Raw genomic sequence first — 20,429 nt, 5'->3', positions numbered from 1 at the left:
TCAAAGAAGAGCCACAAGAATGAGTAAAGGACTGGAAAACATGCCTTACAGGGATACGCTGAGGACACACAATCTATTTAGATTACCAAAGAGAAGGGAAAGGGGTTACTTGATTGAAGTATCTATCTAGGGAACTAACATTTGATAATGGGTTGTTCTATCTAGCAGAGAAAGGTATATCAAGATCCAGCGGTTGAAAGCTGAAATTAGACTAATTCAGAATAGAAATAAGGTGTAAATTTTTAACTGAGGGTCATTAACCATTGGATCAATTTACCAAGGATCATGGTGCATTCTCCATCATGGGCAATTTTTAAATCAAGGTTGAATTTTTTTTTTTTTTAAAGATATGGTCTAATTCAAACGGAATTATTTTGGAGAAGTTCTGTGCCCTGGGTCATACAGGAGGTAAAATTAGATGATCATAGTGGTCCCTTCTGGCCTTGGAATCTATAAAACAGTGCTCCAGGAGGCAATATGAAATTGACAGGTCCCTGTATTTCACAGCACCACTATCTGCTAAAGAATTTATCCCTTGCTACAGAACAGTGCTCTTTATTTGTATTTATATTTATTTATTGTATAAGCACTCTTTATTTGTAGTTATTTTAAACAGTACCAGATTTACCATGACGCTCCAGGGAGGAGGCGGAGAAGAGGCGGGAGCGGGGCTTTGGGGAAGGGGCTGGAATCTGGGCATACCACCTCCAGGCCCCTGCTGTGAGCACCACTGCACCCCTCTCTCGCACCTTCTGCCTGCCCTGACTCCTGAACCCACCCCTATCCTTAGCACAAAATAGGAGCTCTTGCCCCCATTCCCACCTGCACCCCTAGCACCAAACAGAAGCTGCCCCAGGTAAGCACTCCACGACCCAGCACCCCAACGTGTTGTTTTTTTTATACACTATTTGGAAAGATCATTAAGTGGTCTGTCAAGCCCCTCCGTGATTTTAAAGTGGTCTGTAGAAAAATAAGTTTGACTACAAGAATAATCAAGGTACCTCACTTTTTCATTTATTTGCTATTACTTATAGGAGGAGGATGAAGGAAAAAAAGAACTTGTTCTTTTTCTTGGCTGAGTCCCAAGGAGGGGCCCCAAAAATGAAGCTGAGCACAGGGCCAAGGGGGCCCCACTAACTGTAAATCCACCACTGGCTGTCATGTCACCTGGGCTGGGGATACTGTGTCAGCTGATCCGCACAGTCTCCAACCTACCTGGGCAGTACAACAGACATGGCCCTGCCCACTAGCTCCTCTCCACTCCCCTGCCCACCCACCACTTGCTCTCTTCCCCCCCCGCTTTAAGGCTTAGCTCTCTCACTTTTAAAAATGATTGCTTGCCCCTCCCCTTCCCCCAGGCTTTTCCGGCAGCCCTGTTGCCAGGTATTCAATTTTAGACTTGAAACTCCAGTAGAAAATGGGACTTGAGTGTCCGGTTAGCAGTGCTGACTGGAAACTAAAAGTCTGGTTATAGGAATAACCACATTTGCCTCCCTTCTTCCCACTCCCAACACCCACCCCAGAGGGCTGGAAGAGAACCTGTCTTCCTGCTGCTGTGGGAGGAGGGGCAGCTCACTGCAGAGAGAAACAAAGAGAATGGGCTAGACCAGGTAGGTACCCACTCTATGTGGGTGGGAGGGTGGCAGGATTCTGCTTACTCCCTCCCTTGCTCCAGGGACCAAGCCTAGCTCCTGTCCCACTGTGCTTTTTCCCCTAGCCCCCTTTACAATCATTCCCCAGAGGGGCCCACAAAAAGTTAATCAGGTCCTGATTTTAAATGTTTCTAGCCCTTACGGTTGCAAAGAAAGCCTTCAAATAAATTGGTTAGTCTCTAAGGTGCCACAAGTACTCCTTTTCTTTTTGTGAATACAGACTAACACACTGTTACTCTGAAACCTTCAAAATGAGAACTGAAGCAGTGATGTTCTCTTCAGTCTACAGACAGCTTGAATCAACAAGGTGAATATGAGAGGTGCTAATTGCCCCCATTCACATAATCTGGTGCATTAGGTCTGACATCTAAAGATAACAATTTACATTAGCATTGCTAACTTTTATTGCTAATAAAATTAGCAGTAACAGCTAAGTAATGTCAGGTTTCAGAGATCCAAGATCCATAAACCTGGAAATCCTGGGCGCCCCATCATCTCAGGCATTGGCACCCTGACAGCAGGATTGTCTGGCTATGTAGACTCCCTCCTCAGGCCCTACGCTACCAGCACTCCCAGCTACCTTCGAGACACCACTGACTTCCTGAGGAAACTACAATCCATCGGTGATCTTCCTGATAACACCATCCTGGCCACTATGGATGTAGAAGCCCTCTACACCAACATTCCACACAAAGATGGACTACAAGCCGTCAAGAACACTATCCCCGATAATGTCACGGCTAACCTGGTGGCTGAACTTTGTGACTTTGTCCTTACCCATAACTACTTCACATTTGGGGACAATGTATACCTTCAGATCAGCGGCACTGCTATGGATACCCGCATGGCCCCACAGTATGCCAACATTTTTATGGCTGATTTAGAACAACGCTTCCTCAGCTCTCGTCCCCTAAAGCCCCTACTCTACTTGCGCTATATTGATGACATCTTCATCATCTGGACCCATGGAAAAGAAGCCCTTGAGGAATTCCACCATGATTTCAACAATTTCCATCCCACCACCAACCTCAGCCTGGTCCAGTCCACACAAGAGATCCACTTCCTGGACACTACAGTGCTAATAAACAATGGTCACATAAACACCACCCTATACCGGAAACCTACTGACCGCTATTCCTACCTGCATGCCTCCAGCTTTCACCCTGACCACACCACACGATCCATCGTCTACAGCCAAGCTCTGCGATACAACCGCATTTGCTCCAACCCCTCAGACAGAGACAAACACCTACAAGATCTCTGTCAAGCTTTCTTACAACTACAATACCCACCTGCAGAAGTAAAGAAACAGATTGATAGAGCCAGAAGAGTTCCCAGAAGTTACCTACTACAGGACAGGCCTAACAAAGAAAATAAGAGAACGCCACTAGCCGTCACCTTCAGCCCCCAACTAAAACCCCTCCAACGCATTATTAAGGATCTACAACCTATCCTAAAGGATGACCCAACACTCTCACAAATCTTGGGAGACAGGCCAGTCCTTGCCTACAGACAGCCCCGCAACCTGAAGCAAATACTCACCAACAACCACATACCACACAACAGAACCACTAACCCAGGAACTTATCCTTGCAACAAAGCCTGTTGCCAACTGTGCCCACATATCTATTCAGGGGACACCATCACAGGGCCTAATAACATCAGCCACACTATCAGAGGCTCGTTCACCTGCACATCCACCAATGTGATATATGCCATCATGTGCCAGCAATGCCCCTCTGCCATGTACATTGGTCAAACTGGACAGTCTCTACGTAAAAGAATAAATGGACACAAATCAGATGTCAAGAATTATAACATTCATAAACCAGTCGGAGAACACTTCAATCTCTCTGGTCACGCGATCACAGACATGAAGGTCGCTATCTTAAAACAAAAAAACTTCAAATCCAGACTCCAGCGAGAAACTGCTGAATTGGAATTCATTTGCAAATTGGATACTATTAATTTAGGCTTAAATAGAGACTTGGAGTGGCTAAGTCATTATGCAAGGTAGCCTGTTTCCTCTTGTTTTTTCCTACCCCCCCCCCCAGATGTTCTGGTTTAACTTGGATTTTAACTTGAAGAGTGGTCAGTTTGGATGAGCTATTACCAGCAGGAGAGTGAGTTTGTGTGTGTATGGGGGTGGGGGGGATGTGAGAACCTGGATTTATGCAGGAAATAGCCCAGCTTGATTGTCATGCACATTGTGTGGAGAGTTGTCACTTTGGATGGGCTATCACCAGCAGGAGAGTGAATTTGTGTGGGGGGGTGGAGGGTGAGAAAACCTGGATTTGTGCTGGAAATCACTTTAGATAAGCTATTACCAGCAGGACAGTGGGGTGGGAATAGGTATTGTTTCATATTCTCTGTGTATATATAAAGCCTGCTGCAGTTTCCACGATATGCATCTGAGGAAGTGAGCTGTAGCTCACGAAAGCTTATGCTCTAATAAATTGGTTAGTCTCTAAGGTGCCACAAGTCCTCCTTTTCTTTTAGCTAAGTAATGTATTAACACTGCAATTCCAATCCACTTCACACAATTATTCAGAGTCCAAGAGCCCAAGTTATTTTCTATCCAGTTATTTCTTCTTTCCTGACAGCTTTTGCCTATACAAAAATGTATTGAAAATTATTACCTCAAAATGTAATAGCCAAGTGAAATAGTGAATTTAATATTAAAAAACAAACCAAGGGACACTATGCTGATTGTATGTATTATTTTTAGGAACCCCCCTTTTTTTTAAAAAATGTATTTGAACCTGCCACAGAACTTCCAGTCTGCTACACAAAAACTAAGGAGCCTGCCAAATTATTTTGGTTCAGCTGACCACAGCAACTGCTAACAAAATTCTAAATAACGCTGTCCAGAATCTTCTCAATTTCACAGGTAGATGCTCAGAAAGTTAGCAGCAGCAACATCGAAGCTTGCATTTGGACTCAAGAAAACGCTGGGCTTGCTCATTAGGAAGGTTACAGTACTGCCAACCCTAACTGCTCAAAAATCTTAAGTCAGACCCCCTGTCATAAATATAAAGGGAAGGGTAAACCCCTTTGAAATCCCTCCTGGCCAGGGGAAAGCTCCTCTCACCTGTAAAGGGTTAAGAAGCTAAAGGTAACCTCGCTGGCACCTGACCAAAATGACCAATGAGGAGACAAGATACTTTCAAAAGCTGGGAGGAGGGAGAGAAACAAAGGGTCTGTGTGTCTGTCTATAGTCTGTCTATATGCTGGTTTCTGCCGGGGATAGACCAGGAATGGAGTCTTAAAACTTTTAGTAAGTAATCTAGCTAGGTATGTGTTAGATTATGATTTCTTTAAATGGCTGAGAAAAGAATTGTGCTGAATAGAATAACTATTTCTGTCTGTATCTTTTTTGTAACTTAAGGTTTTGCCTAGAGGGGTTCTCTGTTTTTGAATCTAATTACCCTGTAAGATATCTACCATCCTGATTTTACAGGGGGGATTTCTTCATTTCTATTTACTTCTATTTTTATTAAAAGTCGTCTTGTAAGAAACTGAATGCTTTTTCATTGTTCTCAGATCCAAGGGTTTGGGTCTGTGGTCACCTATGCAAATTGGTGAGGCTTTTTATCCAACATTTCCCAGGAAAGGGGGGGGTGCAAGTGTTGGGAGGATTGTTCATTGTTCTTAAGATCCAAGGGTCTGGGTCTGTAGTCACCTAGGCAAATTGGTGAGGCTTTTTACCAAACCTTGTCCAGGAAGTGGGGTGCAAGGTTTTGGGAAGTATTTTGGGGGGAAGGACGCGTCCAAACAGCTCTTCCCCAGTAACCAGTATTAGTTTGGTGGTAGCAGCCAGCCCAAGGACAACGGGTGGAATATTTTGTACCTTGGGGAAGTTTTGACCTAAGCTGGTAAAGATAAGCTTAGGAGGTTTTTCATGCAGGTCCCCACATCTGTACCCTAGAGTTCAGAGTGGGGGAGGAACCTTGACACCCCCATGACACAGGCTTTATTTAAAAAACAAACTAATAATTGAGGGAGTAGGGTTATTTGCCTTCTGGTTTTTATTAGTGTTTGGTATACAATTTGATTGTATTTTCAGCCTTTTCTCCTCAACCATGAGGGGTAGAAGATTCTCCTCTATTCACATGAATTCAGGAGCTGGGGTTTTAGGGAAAATTATGCTAACACTAATAATTGCAGAAGTTGGTAGCAATGAGGTTTTCTTCACAATCAAGAGTCTGTGTTTCTATGCAGTGATAGAAACTTAATTTTGGTAAAAGAAAGCTCAACTCATGCAGAAACTGGTGGTTTAGGCCTTACACCGTTCACCAAGGAGTATTTCTTACCCACCACTGACGAATACATTTTTTCAAAGCTTGCTTAAGGGGGTTTAAAAGCACTTCTATAAAATACAGAATAGCTTACATAGCACAGAAATATATATGACCTCTTTGTTGTGTTGTAGTAATATAAAATATGCCCTGCTCTCCTGCCATTGTTTGTTTTTACTCAGTACAATTTTAAAAGGTGTGTGTATAGTTGGAAGACTATGGTGTTCTTTTCTTCCTTGCAAAACCCATATTTATAAATTTATTACATATCCCAGCAACCACTTGTTGTTAGTCTAATTATTGAAATACAAAATATAAATTATATGGATTAAGAGGAAAAGCTCTAAAATATTATGGAAAAATCATTTGAATACAATGTGTTTTATTAAGATTACTCAAATTAAAAGTTTGAGGTAAAAGTTCTTGAAATTTAGCTACACAGACACACACATTCAGAAGGGTAATGTAAAAAATCATCCCCATCTATTGTTTAAAATCCTCACCTAATCCTTTATTAACTGTATGCAGTTATTAACTGTATGCAGGTGAGAATTAATTTGTACTTGACATTGTCAATGTTTTGATTAATAGTAAAGAAAATCATATGTTTTATTTTTAGCAAAAGGAAATTGTTTACTGGTGTAAGCTCCAGGTTTGAACTAGAAACCTTCATCTCTTCCTGTAGATAGTTTGGGTACTTTAAGGTTTTCATAGAAGGACCTATACATAGTAACATTTAATTGTTTGCTCTTCGTGAATATTGAGAAGGGTCTGTGATCCACATTCTTTCCTGCCACTTTTGTATGGCTGGCTACCAACTTGTAAACTGTAGGTGACTGCATTTTAGCAGTGTACAAATATATATATTTTGGAAGTGCTACAGGATGTGATTGTAATAGAGTGGCAGTTTCTAGGACCCTGCATAAAAATGCAAGGTTCCTCTGCTGAGCCACACTGAGTTTATGTACTAGAATTTTACATGATGATACTGATTCTTGTTGGCAGCTGGGTCTTTTTACCTCCGGCCACTATATAAAAGGGGTTGGAGTGTCCCTCTGGGGCAGAGAGAAAACTAGGACCTGGGACAAAGGAGGTTCTTCCGGAGAGTTCTAGAAACCATCTAGGGGAGAAGCCGAAGGCTAAGGTTTAAAGCTTTCTTACTGTTATCCGAGGTACCACTAAGTAAAGTCCTAAAAAGGTAGTAAGATTTGCATACAGGGTGTGTGCATGCATATACTTTCTTGGGAACAGAGTGGGAGTGCAACTTACACTATATCCAAATGTTTCTAAAAGGTATAGAATTCTTTTCTAAACACATAATACAGTATAAAACCTATAGTGGATTTCTGCTTAAAGTTTATTTGGTATAAGAAAATAAGATTACTTAGAGCAGGTACCCTACGAAAATTCCTGCATTTCATCTGATTATTATGAACATTTGGTTTACTCTGGATCAAAATAATCCAAATTTGTTTAATTTTGCTACAAACTAATTACTTTCAAAACTGTTACCTAGTCTGCTGCCCTTGTACAAAATCAAGTAAAGTTCTACTAACTGAAAGAATTATAGAGGGGTAAGTAGCATCTCAGGGCAGCATTTGTCTCCTGAATAACTTTTTGTTGAAAAGTGTTACTCTGCCAAAATTGTGTTGTTGTAAATTGCATTCGTCACATCCTTTAAACTTGAATTAAATTAGGAAAAAAGTGAGGGGAAAAGAGTTTAGATTTCTCATTTTACTACTGGAAGCAGCTTTTAAGAACGAGGTGTAAACTTGGGTTCAAATTTTAATAATTTGGGTTCAAAAGCAGGAGCCTAAAGTTAGGGTCTTAAAATATATTTAAGCAGGTGCTTGTTTTTTTTTTTTTTCAGAAGTCCTAAGTACCCCATAGTTCCAACTGACCTCAAAGGGAGCAAATGAGTACCCAGTACTTCTAGGTATCTGCCTGATTTTGCAAATTAAGATTTTTAATCTGTTTTTAGGCTCCTCTGTTTGAATAGCTTAGCCCCAATCAATCATTTTACTTTCCTACATCATCACTTTTACTTTGGGGGACTCTCTAAGCATCATCCTTCTCCCATCCCCTACATATCAAGAATGTCATGACCGCTGGAGAGTGCGGGGTGGAGGCAGTCACCAGGGGAAAAAAAAAATCTTGGAGTATCCCTCAAACTGTAAGTGGCTCTTCTGGGAAACAAGCTCCATTCAAGACATCAGTCCAAAAAGCAACAAAAGGGGGCAAAGATTAACTCAGGGATCGGCAACCTTTGGCACGCGGCCCATCAGGGAAATCCGCTGGCGGGCTGGGAGGGTTTGTTTACCTGCAGCGTCCGCAGGTTCGGCCAACAGCAGCTCCCACTGGCCGTGGTTTGCCGTTCCAGGCCAATGGGGGCTGGGGGAAGCGGTGGCCAGCACATCCCTCGGCCTGGAACAGTGAACTGCGGCCAGTGGGAGCTGCGATCATCCAAACCTGCGGATGCTGCAGGTAAACAAACCGTCCCGCCAGCAGATTTCCCTAACAGGCCATGTCCCAAAGGTTGCCAATTTCTGGATTAACTGTATCCTACATAAAATGACAATGGGGGGCTCAAAGGAGGGAGAGAGAGAGACACATACCCCTCATCCTTAACAGTGATGGGAGTCCCTCCTTGGTGAATAGAATAGGTGTAAAAGGACCCCTCTGTATTCTTTTAATCCAAGCTAGAAGTCTTCATTGTCCCTGATGTAGCTACTCCAATACCTACTCAAAGGGCTGGAGTGACTTCCACAGGCTGCTTGAAGTGAGATAGAGAAAACGGTCTTAAGAATGTGAAGTAGTAAAGCATAGCTAGAGAAAGTTAATTTGCATGAGCTTTCCTTCTCCTGAGTTCTTCCACCACTTGCTGTTATACAGCTTTTATGACATAACTAGGGCCCTACCAACTACACAGCTGTGAAAAACTCACAAGACAGTGAAATATGGTCTGTTGTAAGAGGTAAAAGCACACTATGCAGATTTCATGGAGATCAGAGTTTCTCAGATTGGGGGTCCTGACCCAAAAGGGAGTTGCAGGGGAAACACAAAGGTTATTTTAGGGGAGGTTGCAGTATTGCCACCTTTACTTCTGTGCTGCCTTCAGAGCTGGGCTGCTGGAGAGCAGCAGCTATTACAGTGCCCCACCAGCAGTAGTACTGAAGTAAAGGTGGCAATACCATACCAGGCCATCCTTACTTCTGCGCTGCTGCGGGTGGCGGCTCTGCCTTCAGAGCTGGGCTCCTGGCCAGCAGCCACCGCCCTTAACAAAAAGGTTGTCCTTTTGTGGAGAGGTCAGTCAGGCAACAGCCTCCTTATCCATTAGGATGCAAATGGCCATTAAAAACAGTATGCTAGATAGTGTGCTGGATTGAATAGGGTTTCACATGACTGACATGCTAAAAATATCTGAGTTTCTGCCATTTTAAAAACGGGAAGAATATAATTGTAATAGTTAGCTTTACTACATCTAGCAGAATTGAAGATCTTGCTCTGCATAAATAAAGGCTAAGGATAGTTTGATTCTCCAGTACAGTTTCAGGTTTTAATAACTACTAATAAGCTTGTTCCATGAAAGAAGCATAGACAGATTCTTTAAACAATGTGCAGTAGCCATCAATGGAAGTTAACTCGTGTCCAGTGCAAATTAAGAGTACTAGTGCCAAATTAATCACATACAAAATTGGTGAAACTCTGTTCTACACAAACACAATTACTACATCTGACAAAATTTAACAATCCTAGAAAGTTCGTTGGATTGAACTGTCTCTCAACAAAACAGTTGTTACATTTTATTCTGAATAATCACTGAGCTTGAAATTCTGGTTTCTCACTGGATAGTGGACTGGCACATTTATACCTCTAAAGAGAACACAACATCCATGGTACTATGTAGCCCAACTTTTTACTTAACATATAGAAGAGGAAATTACTTTAGTTTTTCCTTATACTTTGTATAGTTTCTAATGGCGATAATGACCTCCTAATGCACGGCTGAGTTATAGGCCCAAGGCAAACTTGTTCAGCCACTCATTAGTTGTCAGGAAATGCTCTCCATAATGGTAACTGCAAATTGAATAGACTATTGAGAGATTTAAATGATCAAAATGGGTGCTGTAGAGAGCATTAGTTCTCTGGTTTCAGAGTAGAAGCCGTGTTAGTCTGTATCTGTAAAAAGAAAAGGAGGACTTGTAGCACCTTAGAGACTAACACATTTATTAGAGCATAAGCTTTCGTGAGCTACAGCTCATTTAGTCTCTAAGGTGCCACAAGTACTCCTTTTCTTTTTTCATTAGTTCTGTACCTGAAGCACCAATACCCTACAACCTTGTCCCAGAAACAACAAAAAGCATTTATATAAAAATGCAAGCAACATGTGCAACAAAGAAAATCTATTTGTAATGGAAATATTAAAATCTTTGTTTAGAGTGCAGTCTTCTGCAAATTGCACAACAAAGTGAATTTGCCCAAAACTCTGGGCACCTTTAACATACATTTAGAAAACATAGGAACAAAATAAAATTGGGCAAAGCAGCAACACTTTATAGCCAAATGCAACTTTCATAAGGACAGGAAAAAAGCAGAAGAGATGGATAAACACCATTTGCTATCCCAATAAGCTATAGTATGGCAATGAAGAACAGGGTGATGAATTTCTTTGAGTTAAGATACAAAGGATGAAAAACAAAAAAGGAAGCGAGAACATGTACTGGCTGCAGACTAAGACTGGAGAGCAAAATATTCCTGAACCAACGCTTGGGATGTTCTACATCATAGGATACATAATCTTTGGGGATTTTTAACTACCCAGATATCAGTTGGACATAAAGCACAGGCAAACAGACATCTCAACCAGAAGAAAAGATATCTGAATCTACTGTTTATCAATAAGGCTACAGTTAGGTCATGGAATCCGTGACATTCATTGACCTCCATGACATTTTCTGCCTTGGCTGGGCAGCTGTGGGGAGTCCCCGTTGCCTGTGCAGGGGGTCGCCCTGTGGCCCACCATGGCTCAACAGCTGTAGGGAGTCACCAGTGCCTGCTGCGGCTGGGAGCTGGCGGACCCTGCAGTCCCCTGCCCGCAGCTGCCCGGTGAGGGTGGGGAACCCTGTAGCAGCCCAGCCTCTTGGGCAGGGGGACCCCAGAGCTCCCATGCACTGCAGCAGTGTGGGACCCGGGAGCCACAGCAGCAGGGTGCTGAACCCACCTACCCCTTTTGTCAGAGATATTTTTTGTGAAGGTCAGGGGCTTCTGTGAATTTTTGTTTAGTACCTGTGACTTTTACTAAAAATATCTAACAAAAACTTAGCCTTATTTATCAACCAAAGTGAATTGACTGCAAACACTGGAATAAAAGCATTAAATTACTTTATTTCACTCTGCTAAGGAATGAGTTCACAAATGTAGCAAAACTTGGGTAGAAAATTTTAGAAAAACACATTTGGCGGGTATTCAGAAATCTATTGGGGAAGGTGCATTGAAAGGAATTATTAACATTCACCATTGTAAAGTAAGCCTGTGGAATCAAAAGAGATTCATTAACTCAGGCACCACACAGTTCCTCTGACTGGAAGGAACAGAGAGGTGTCATATGGTTGAATTAAAAATAACTGGTAGAAGTTAATAAAACCTATATTGTAAATGGAAAAGATGAAAGGACACCAAACAAAATACATAAAGTCATTTAAGGACTCCAGGGAGAGGAAAAGGCAGGAAAATAGAATGAGTTATTGTTAGCCAAAGGAGTCAAAAAGAGGAGAGGGGAGGGGAAAGAAGGATATCTATACCTGTACTACAATATGAGAGAGAGAGAAAGAAAGAAGGCCCATTAATAACGTCCAAGTAATCTAGCTTTAACAGAGGAAGGCACTGAAGTTAATGGCTCACAGTTTGCTGACTTAATGAACTGGAACAATAAATACAGAAGGGAAATCTGACCTATTAGGAAGTAATGAAAGTTTATTTTTAAAATAGTTATTGAGGAAAAGCAGGTAAGATGTGAAAATGTGAATATATAGAATTCAATCAGGTTAAGTTGCATGGAAACACAATCAGGCTAGCTAGCAGTAAGAAAGGTTACCCGTGAACACACAACAAATGTTGAAGATGTGCTGGGAGTATGGAAGAAGCATTTTGACAAAGCGCTGAACCCTGTAGTTCATCCAGATGCAAGCATTTTAGACAAGCTAGATCAGAGGTGAGCAAACTATGGCCCCCAGGACCATCCTGCCTGGCCCTTGAGCTCCCGGACAGGGAAGCTAGCCTCCTCCCCCGCTGCCTAACCGCCAGTGCTCTGGGAGGCAGGGTTGCGAGCTCCTGCCGGGCAGCACGGCAGCATGGCTGGCTCCAGCTGGGCAGCGCGGCTGCCAGTCCTGGTGCTCTGAGCAGCATGGTAAGGGGGTGGGGAGTAGTCAGGGGGCAGTAAGTGGGAGGGGGCGGATAGGGGGCAGGGGCCAGGCTGTTTGGGGAGGCACAGCCTTCCTTACCCGGCCCTCCATACAGTTTCAGAACCCCAATGTGGCCCTCAGGCCAAAAAGTTTGCCAACCCCTGTGCTGGATAAACAGGGCAACTTGCAAGGCAGAATGGATATCAGCACTGAGCTGCCATCAGAGGAAACAGAAAGAGCAGTGAAGCAGTTAAAAAACGGGACAGCTGCAGGAATAGACAATATAACAGGTGCGCTGCTAAAAGCCAGTGGGACGAGGGCTATCAAAGCATTAGGAAGAATACATTAAAAGGTGTGGGAGCAAAAGGAGTTACTAGACAACTCGCTAAAGGCAATGGTTGTACCAGTCCTGAAGAAAGGAGATTCTACAGATCAGAATAATTAGACAGAGATAAGCTTACTATCAGGGAAAAATCATGATGAAAATAATTGTAACACAATTAAGGCCAACTCTAGAGGAAGGCAATGAACAGTGATGCTTCTGACTAGGCCGAAGTTGCACGGGTCAGACATTCACATGGCAATTACCATCCTGTACACTTGATTTCTATCCTTAGTAAAAGGATTGAAAAATACTGAGACCCCTCTTCCCTCCCCAAAATCACTAACCATTAAGAGTTTAAGAGAAACAAAAGTAATAAGCAGCAAGATTGGCTTTATGGATAAAAATACAAAATTAGATAAAGTACCAAAAGTGGTAGGTACATTTGGATATCAGTAAAGCATGTGATATAGTAGCCCATGTAATTCGACTATAAAATTAGTTTCTCTACAAGCTGTTTGAGCACTAACCTATGAATTGAATACTGGCTGATAAACAAAGTTCCTAGGGCTAGTCTACACTAGAAGTGCTACATCGATGCAGCTGCACCGTGTAATGTGTCTGGAGAAGATGCTCTATGCTGACAGGAGACAGCTCTCCCATCAGCGTAATATATCCACCTCCGCGAGATGCAGTAGATATGTCAATGAGACAAGCTCTCCTGCCGACATAGCGATATCCACACTGGTGCTTAGGTTGGTGTAACTTATGTCACACAGGTGGGTGGCTTACTCACACCCCTGAGTGACGTAAGTTATACCGAAGTAAAGGGTAGCATAGACCTGGTAATAGATAATCAATATGGCCAGTTTGTGAGGAGGGGGAGAAATGTCTTGTGTGGTACCACAGGTATCACGTTAGATTCATGTTATATGGTGTCTAAAAAATAAATTAGTGTGAACAATGGAGCTTTCAGCTCATGCCCACAGCATCCACATGGGAGAGTTACAGCACAGCACTTTGATACTCACTGACATTTGCAAACTGCATAGCAGTGTCGACACGCCCTTAGAAATGAGTTTGCAACACGATACACAGCATGAGATAAATGCAATCTGAGGATCCATATGCAGAAGCATTATATTGTGTGTGTAACCACACATGGAATACTGCATTCAGTTTTAGCCTACATCAGAAAGATGTAGAAAAAGTGGAAGGAAGTTAGAGGAAGAACCCAAAAATGATTAGAGATTCATGAGGGAATACACTAATGAGAAAAACTGAAGGAGCTAAATATGTATATTCTAAGTTTGCCACAATTAGGAGGCGGACAAAGAAAGAGTTTACAAATACCCCGAATGGATGTAAAACACCCGGGAAGAAAAATAATTTAGGATAATAAAAATGTAACCTGAGAGCAGAAACACTTCCTGTCAGTCAGATCAATCAGGCACAGAAATCTCTCTGGGAAAGTGGGATAGAAGCCCAACATTTGAGACGGTTGAAACTAAACTGAACAAAGAACTAATACAACAGGAAATAATGCTGCCTGAGCAGGGAGAAGGTCTCGATGACCTAACAGAAGTCAGAAGTGAAAAGATCTCAGAGATTCTATGAAACTAGTGATCCATATATATATATATATATATATATATATATATATAAATAATGCACATCCCATATGGTTTCGTTTCTATTCAAAACACAAATGATGAACTCAATGCGGGGAATTCTTGGGAATTAATGGTAGGTTTCAGAGTAGCAAAGTATGCATCCGATGAAGTGAGCTATAGCTCATGAGAGCTTATGCTCTAATAAATTTGTTAGTCTCTAAGGTGCCACAAGTCCTCCTTTTCGGGGGGAATTAATGGCTTTCAGTTGTATGTTGGGTTGCAGACTCTTCCCAGCCAATTATTAGGCCACAAAAAGTATCCTGGACCTGCCAAGCTTCCTGAAATCAGTAGTCCCTAATTCTGTTTATGAAGGTGCCATGAACAGAAATGAAAGGGGAGTTTAAAGGTGATTTTCCATGTATTGCTTTGCTTTTATTTCATGCTGTAAACCACTAATTCTTTTCTCTTGCACTCATTATTGCTTTTCTTAGCACTACACATCCTTATAGTTTACACTCCAATTTGTAAATCATTTGTTAACATTGACCTCTATTTTGGCACTTAGCCATCAGATCATTACAATTATCAGTGCTATGATCTTGTCAGATCTCACAGGATCAGACCACATACTTGGTGTGCAATCCTGGGCCCACTGAAGTTAATGTAAGTGTTGCCATTGACTTCAGTGGGGCCAGGATTTAACCCATAGATGGGAGACCTCCAAAGAACATAGGTGCTGAACAAAATGGTACTGGTGGCATTTCTCGACTCAGTACTGGACTAAAGTCCTGGCATACTATTAGTAGGCACTGGCATTCTGCCTCAATGCGCCTGCAATTCCAGCTCAATAAGAGTATTCTTCACTTCTTATCCTAAACTGAAATGTTATTGAGTACTGTTTAATAGCAGTTGCTTTCCACCCCAGAGTAGTGGGTGAAATTGCATTATACATCCTTTGTCTACCTAACAGTGGTGCAGTGAGGTCTAATTCAGTGCTTGCACAATGCTCTGAGGTCCTCAGAAACAAAAAAACTGAAGTGGTGTTGTAGTGAAAAACAAGTATAAGTTAGCTACCACATCTACTTGCTCTGGAATTGGAACTTTTATTTCACTTAATACAAAGTATAATTAACTCATACAGTGTTTTTTTTCTGAGATACTTGAACATTTATCACTTCATAGCTTTAAGAAATTTTGACTTATCTTCATCTTTATTTTTTTAAATAGATCACTCAGTTCACTTAGGGACTCCCTTTGACATCAATGGGCTTTGGTTCAAAGACCTCAATGTTTGAGTTGATTTTTGTTAATGAAGTTAAGAAAACTGTACCTAAATATACTTTGGAAATTATATTTATCTATTCAAGCAAATGATTGCATTTCAGTCGACAAAACAGACAGATCAGTTATGTCAGAGTTTGTTTCTGAAAATATGACTATTCTGCTTTGGATAACATATATTATATCTGCATTATGCTAAGATCCAGATTCTCAAAACGTCAAAAGGTATTTAAGCACCTATTTCACACTGAAATCATTGTGAGTTAGACACCTAAATGCCCTTGAGGATTTGGGCCTAAACCACAAAGAATACATTTTAAAAAACCCAGAAAACATTAGGATAAACAGCTTAATTCTACAGATTCCAAAATTTGGATTAACTATTTTTAAAACTAAACCAAAAATGCATTTTTATAAAGGCATATTGTTAAATCTCCAGTCTACACTGAGGTTTATTATAACTCTCATTGATGCAATTATTGTTAATCCCTATCGCAAGTTTATCATCTCTGAAAAATGCAAGTTACCTTACTGGCAGAAGTTGCTCCACTTGTATGTGTTTTAGGAGACTGACTGGCACTAGTGCTTGCAGGTTTCATCTGTGAAATAAAAGCATAAATACAAAAGAAGGGGGGGGGGGAACAATATGTCAGAATATACTGGTAAAGCGGAGCAAAATACTTCATTTATAAAAAGATTCTCTGAGGGTTCTGTTTCTTAGACTATTTTATTCAAAATACTAACAAGTTCATTTATATTCAGTGTCTGCTTTACAAGTCATCTGAAGCAGTTTTCAGAGTTATAATTCAGATCACCAGAGGATCATTTGAGATGGTTTTCTTGTGAGCAGAGCAGTTATTGCAGACTGAATTATTTTTCATACTTCATATATAATCATATATAAATCTACGCTATTTCCTAAAATTGAGGTGCTCGTTTTGGTTAACAGTGAAGCCATATGTAATCATCTGTATCTCATGATACTTCAAGAGTAACTGCTGTAAACTGAAGTCAGATAGCTTGATTTTTTTAAATTAAAAACAAAACACAATCAGTGCAAGCTTGAAAAAAAATATTTTTTTTTTTAAACCTGCATTAGCAACATGCCCTGGTTCCTTCATGTCACATTTAGATTATTGAACAGAAATTATACAGGAGAAAATTATCTTCAAAACAGAAAAGCCTATAAAAGCATCTGTGTAAAAAGTACTGTGGATGCAGCAATAGTTTCCCTTCTTGATGACATGTGAACAACGTGGTGCAACGTGCAGAGAGGGAGAAATGAGGCAAAGAGGTGCTTACACATACAAATACTGATAGGTAGAATTGAGGGCTTTCAAATTAAACAAATGTGTGTGCAGATGGAACAAAAACACAGCAAATAATTAATTTCTGCATGACTGCAGTTTCATGTCAGTGTAACGCCAATGATACTAATGGACTTACATTGGTATACAACTGGAATGAAATTGTGATAAAAATCAGAAGTGGCTAGAAAAATCAACCTTGAGCAATGGATGCAAAGAACTATTGTCTTTCAGAAGAAACAGATAGAGAAAACCTACTTAGAGACAGAAGACCTCTCTCAGGTATATGAACTCCTGAGATTTTACAGCAGAGTATTTTGAACGATCCCCTAAACACAGAAAAGCCTGCAGGCTGCTGGTTCCTTACCAGGCTCCTGCAGCGGCCTGGTAAGGAAATTACTATACAAAATGAAGAAACACCAATATTCAGCCCATCAGACATAAGGGACTGTGATAGATTAGTAGCCTCAAACACAAACAAAAGATATCATTCATAAAGATAAACGCCACATCATGTTCTTTCCTTCTGACTTTAGCTCCAGAACACAATATGAACGGAGAGAATTTCTCCTGCACAAACAAAATTTTTAAATTACAAAGACTAAAGCGGCCCTTCTGAAGCTGAACTTCAGCTAGTGAACCAGTGCAAAGGGCAATACTCTGTTCACAGATATATACATACTACATCATTGAAGTGTGGCCCACAAGTACATTTTCCAAAATGTACGTGCAGGAGGAAATTGATGGTATTTTCTTCAAATATTTCAGGCTTGGATTTAGCATTATGAAAAAAATGAAAACCAAATGAGCACAGTATCATGTGCCAAAACCAATAATACTGTTAGTGTGATGATGCTTGTACATTTGGGACAACTCACATTCATAAAGCTAACTACATGCTTAAGTGTTTAGAGGATCGGTGCCTTGCTGGACACCTAAAAAATTGCATCCAGTCACAGTATGGCTGCACAGATTTGGTTGCTAGGACACACAGTAAATTTGATGTTCATTTTGGAAAAGAAATTTAGTGCTGTATTACTGTTAAATACCATCAAGGAAATCCTGAAGTTTAGATTTTCATCAAAACAACTTCAAAAGTAAATTACTTTTTAATCCCAATTAACCTTAGTGTCCTTTCAAAACAAAGACCATTTCCAGTTGCTCTCGTTAAACTAAATTAATTAGCTAATTAGAATTAGCAGCAGCTCTTCTTCTTCTTTTTTCCTTTATGCCACTTTTCCTGGTGAAGGTCACGGCAGCAGCACGGACAGCAGAAAGGACCAGACCTCCTTTTCCTCCACAACAGGCAAACTGGGAGATTTAATCCCTCCAGCATGTCCTGGATCGGCCTTGGGGCCTTCGCCCAGTGGGACATGCCCGGTAGAGTTCCAACGGAAGCCTCCCAGGGAGCTCCTCTTGATCCAGAGGACAGAGCTGAGGCCCTCCTGAATAGCCGAGCTCCTCCTTAGCAGCTCCTTATTAGCAGCAGGTATTTCATTTAAACTTCTTGAAAACCTAGCACTAGACTGTAGACTTTACAGGGCAGGAACTACCTCTTGCTATATGTGGTGTCTAGCACAACAGGACTGCCATATCCGTTGTGGCCTCTGTTTGCTGCTGTAATACAATCGTGCTCACTTTAATATGTTTGTTAGATGCTCAGATGCCATGGTGATGGTCAGATTCGATCTTTGGATTACAGCAGAAGTTTGTGTGATATTTTACTCTATATAATAAAATAGATTAGTCTTTTCCAAAAAAATTTGTAGTTAAATATACAAAACAAGGTAAATCAAATCATGTGAATCAACTCCATACACAGCCGGAGCACCTGAAAAAAAATTACCCAGATGTTAACCATGCAATAATACAGGAGATGATATAATCTGTTTGCATCAACATAATGAATTACACAATGTGATTATGTACTAAAATGTACGTCAGTCTGAAATGGTGCAGTGTCTGATGTACATATTTTTTATACATCCGGACACCAATTTTCTTATTACTGTCCTAGGATAAGAAATGTTGCTGAATGCTCTCAACATCCACTGACTTCAGTAGGTACTGAGCACTTCTACAGCATCAGGGACATTTTAAAGGGACACTGTCAGCTTCAATCTCTTAAAATTCACTATACAGTATAACAGTTTAACTAGTTTAAAAAGCATTAATCTTTTCATTCTTTTAAAAAGAAATGCATCAGGGATTTTCAATGGAGTTACTCGCAATTGGCAACTGGGTACGCAAGATCGGAATCAGCATTCTGATGATTGTGATTAGAGGCTGGAAAATCAACAGACACATCAGACGTATCACCTCTATTCTTGAGTTCCTACCACAATAGAAAGCCACTAATTTCCTTCCCCAGGTGCAACTTTCTAAGTATACTTCTAATCTTGACAGATTTTTTTTAAGAGAATTCCCTGATGAATTCAGTTGGAGGATCTCAAAAGACTTGCATGATATGACGCTCTATTACTGTATATTTGGAACTTACTTCTGAAATATTAGACTAGCTGCATTTTATCCTAAATTTGAAGTCAATGTATTGATTTAAAAACATTTTTTAAAACAAAAACATAACCTTTCAAAAACATCAACAGGGTAACCCATTTTGACAAAGGTACAACATTCTTGGAAATGCTTTGGTATTTTGAGCTACTGCAAAAGTTCACCTAACATGGGGTATCCAGAGGTAGAGGATATTTCTAACATTGTATATTCAGCCAAACGGCAACACTATATTTCTTGCACACAAAATTTTACATGAGCCGCTATAATATGACCCTAAGTATTTGATCGTGCAAGGTGATGGATGCCCACCTCCATTGTAAGTCAACAGGAGTTCGTTCATTTTACTCAGCACTAGAGTTGGTCAAATTTTTTTCAATTTTCAGTGAAAAATTGTTAACTTTTTTTGTGACTTTTTTGTCCCATTTTTTCCACCATCTGACTCTATTCAGCACCTTGCTGGATTACAATCTAAAATTTAAAATGAATGGAGAACACTCTAAACCCTTTAAAAATCTAACATACAGCTAGACTAACCAGTAAAGTGCATATACCTGACTTGCATATTCACCTTTTGATGCACTCCATTTAGCACTAACAGAAGTTACACATACTGGCCAGCCATGTAAGGGCGCATATACAAAGAGGAATAGAGTGGCACACTCCCTCTGTGCCCCACAGAGCTCCTGGAGGCCCACTGGTTGCAGCAGGGACCAAGCAAAAGTTCCAGGCACTGCAGGTTTCCAACTCCCCTCCCCTTCAGAAAGAGCCGCAGGAGAGAGGAAACTACAGTGAGTGCAGGTTCTGCCCAGAGGGAAGGAAGTAAAGGAGCAAGATAGGCAGAAAGAGTGTAGATGCGAGTGGGGAAGGGGTTGGTGAGACAGAGAGAGAGAGAAGGTCTGGGCTGTTGGGGAGGCGAGAGAGAAATAAGGCTGCTCTGCACCATTTTCTTCAAGGACAAGAACACAGCAGAGCAGAATGGATATCCCTGGATCCTGATACTGGCCTCATCTGCTTGTTGTTCCTGCTTTAGTTGCCTGC

General features: G+C 41.0%; 1 protein-coding gene across 5 annotated transcripts in view; it reads right to left on the bottom strand.

The window, feature by feature from the left end:
* Positions 1 to 20,429, bottom strand: part of CAST (calpastatin) — a 114,093-nt gene that overhangs the window by 75,449 nt on the left and 18,215 nt on the right. For all 5 annotated transcript variants that reach the window (XM_073344562.1, XM_073344560.1, XM_073344563.1 and 2 more), the window contains exon 3: positions 16,095 to 16,166. In XM_073344562.1, the coding sequence (XP_073200663.1) occupies positions 16,095 to 16,166 (72 nt within the window). The remainder of the gene's footprint in view (positions 1 to 16,094; positions 16,167 to 20,429) is intronic.

Source organism: Lepidochelys kempii, chromosome 5, assembly GCF_965140265.1.
Source record: "Lepidochelys kempii isolate rLepKem1 chromosome 5, rLepKem1.hap2, whole genome shotgun sequence".
NCBI classification, from domain to species: domain Eukaryota; kingdom Metazoa; phylum Chordata; order Testudines; family Cheloniidae; genus Lepidochelys; species Lepidochelys kempii.
Note: the sequence above shows the minus strand (reverse complement) of the source record. Positions and strands in the feature narration are given on the sequence as shown.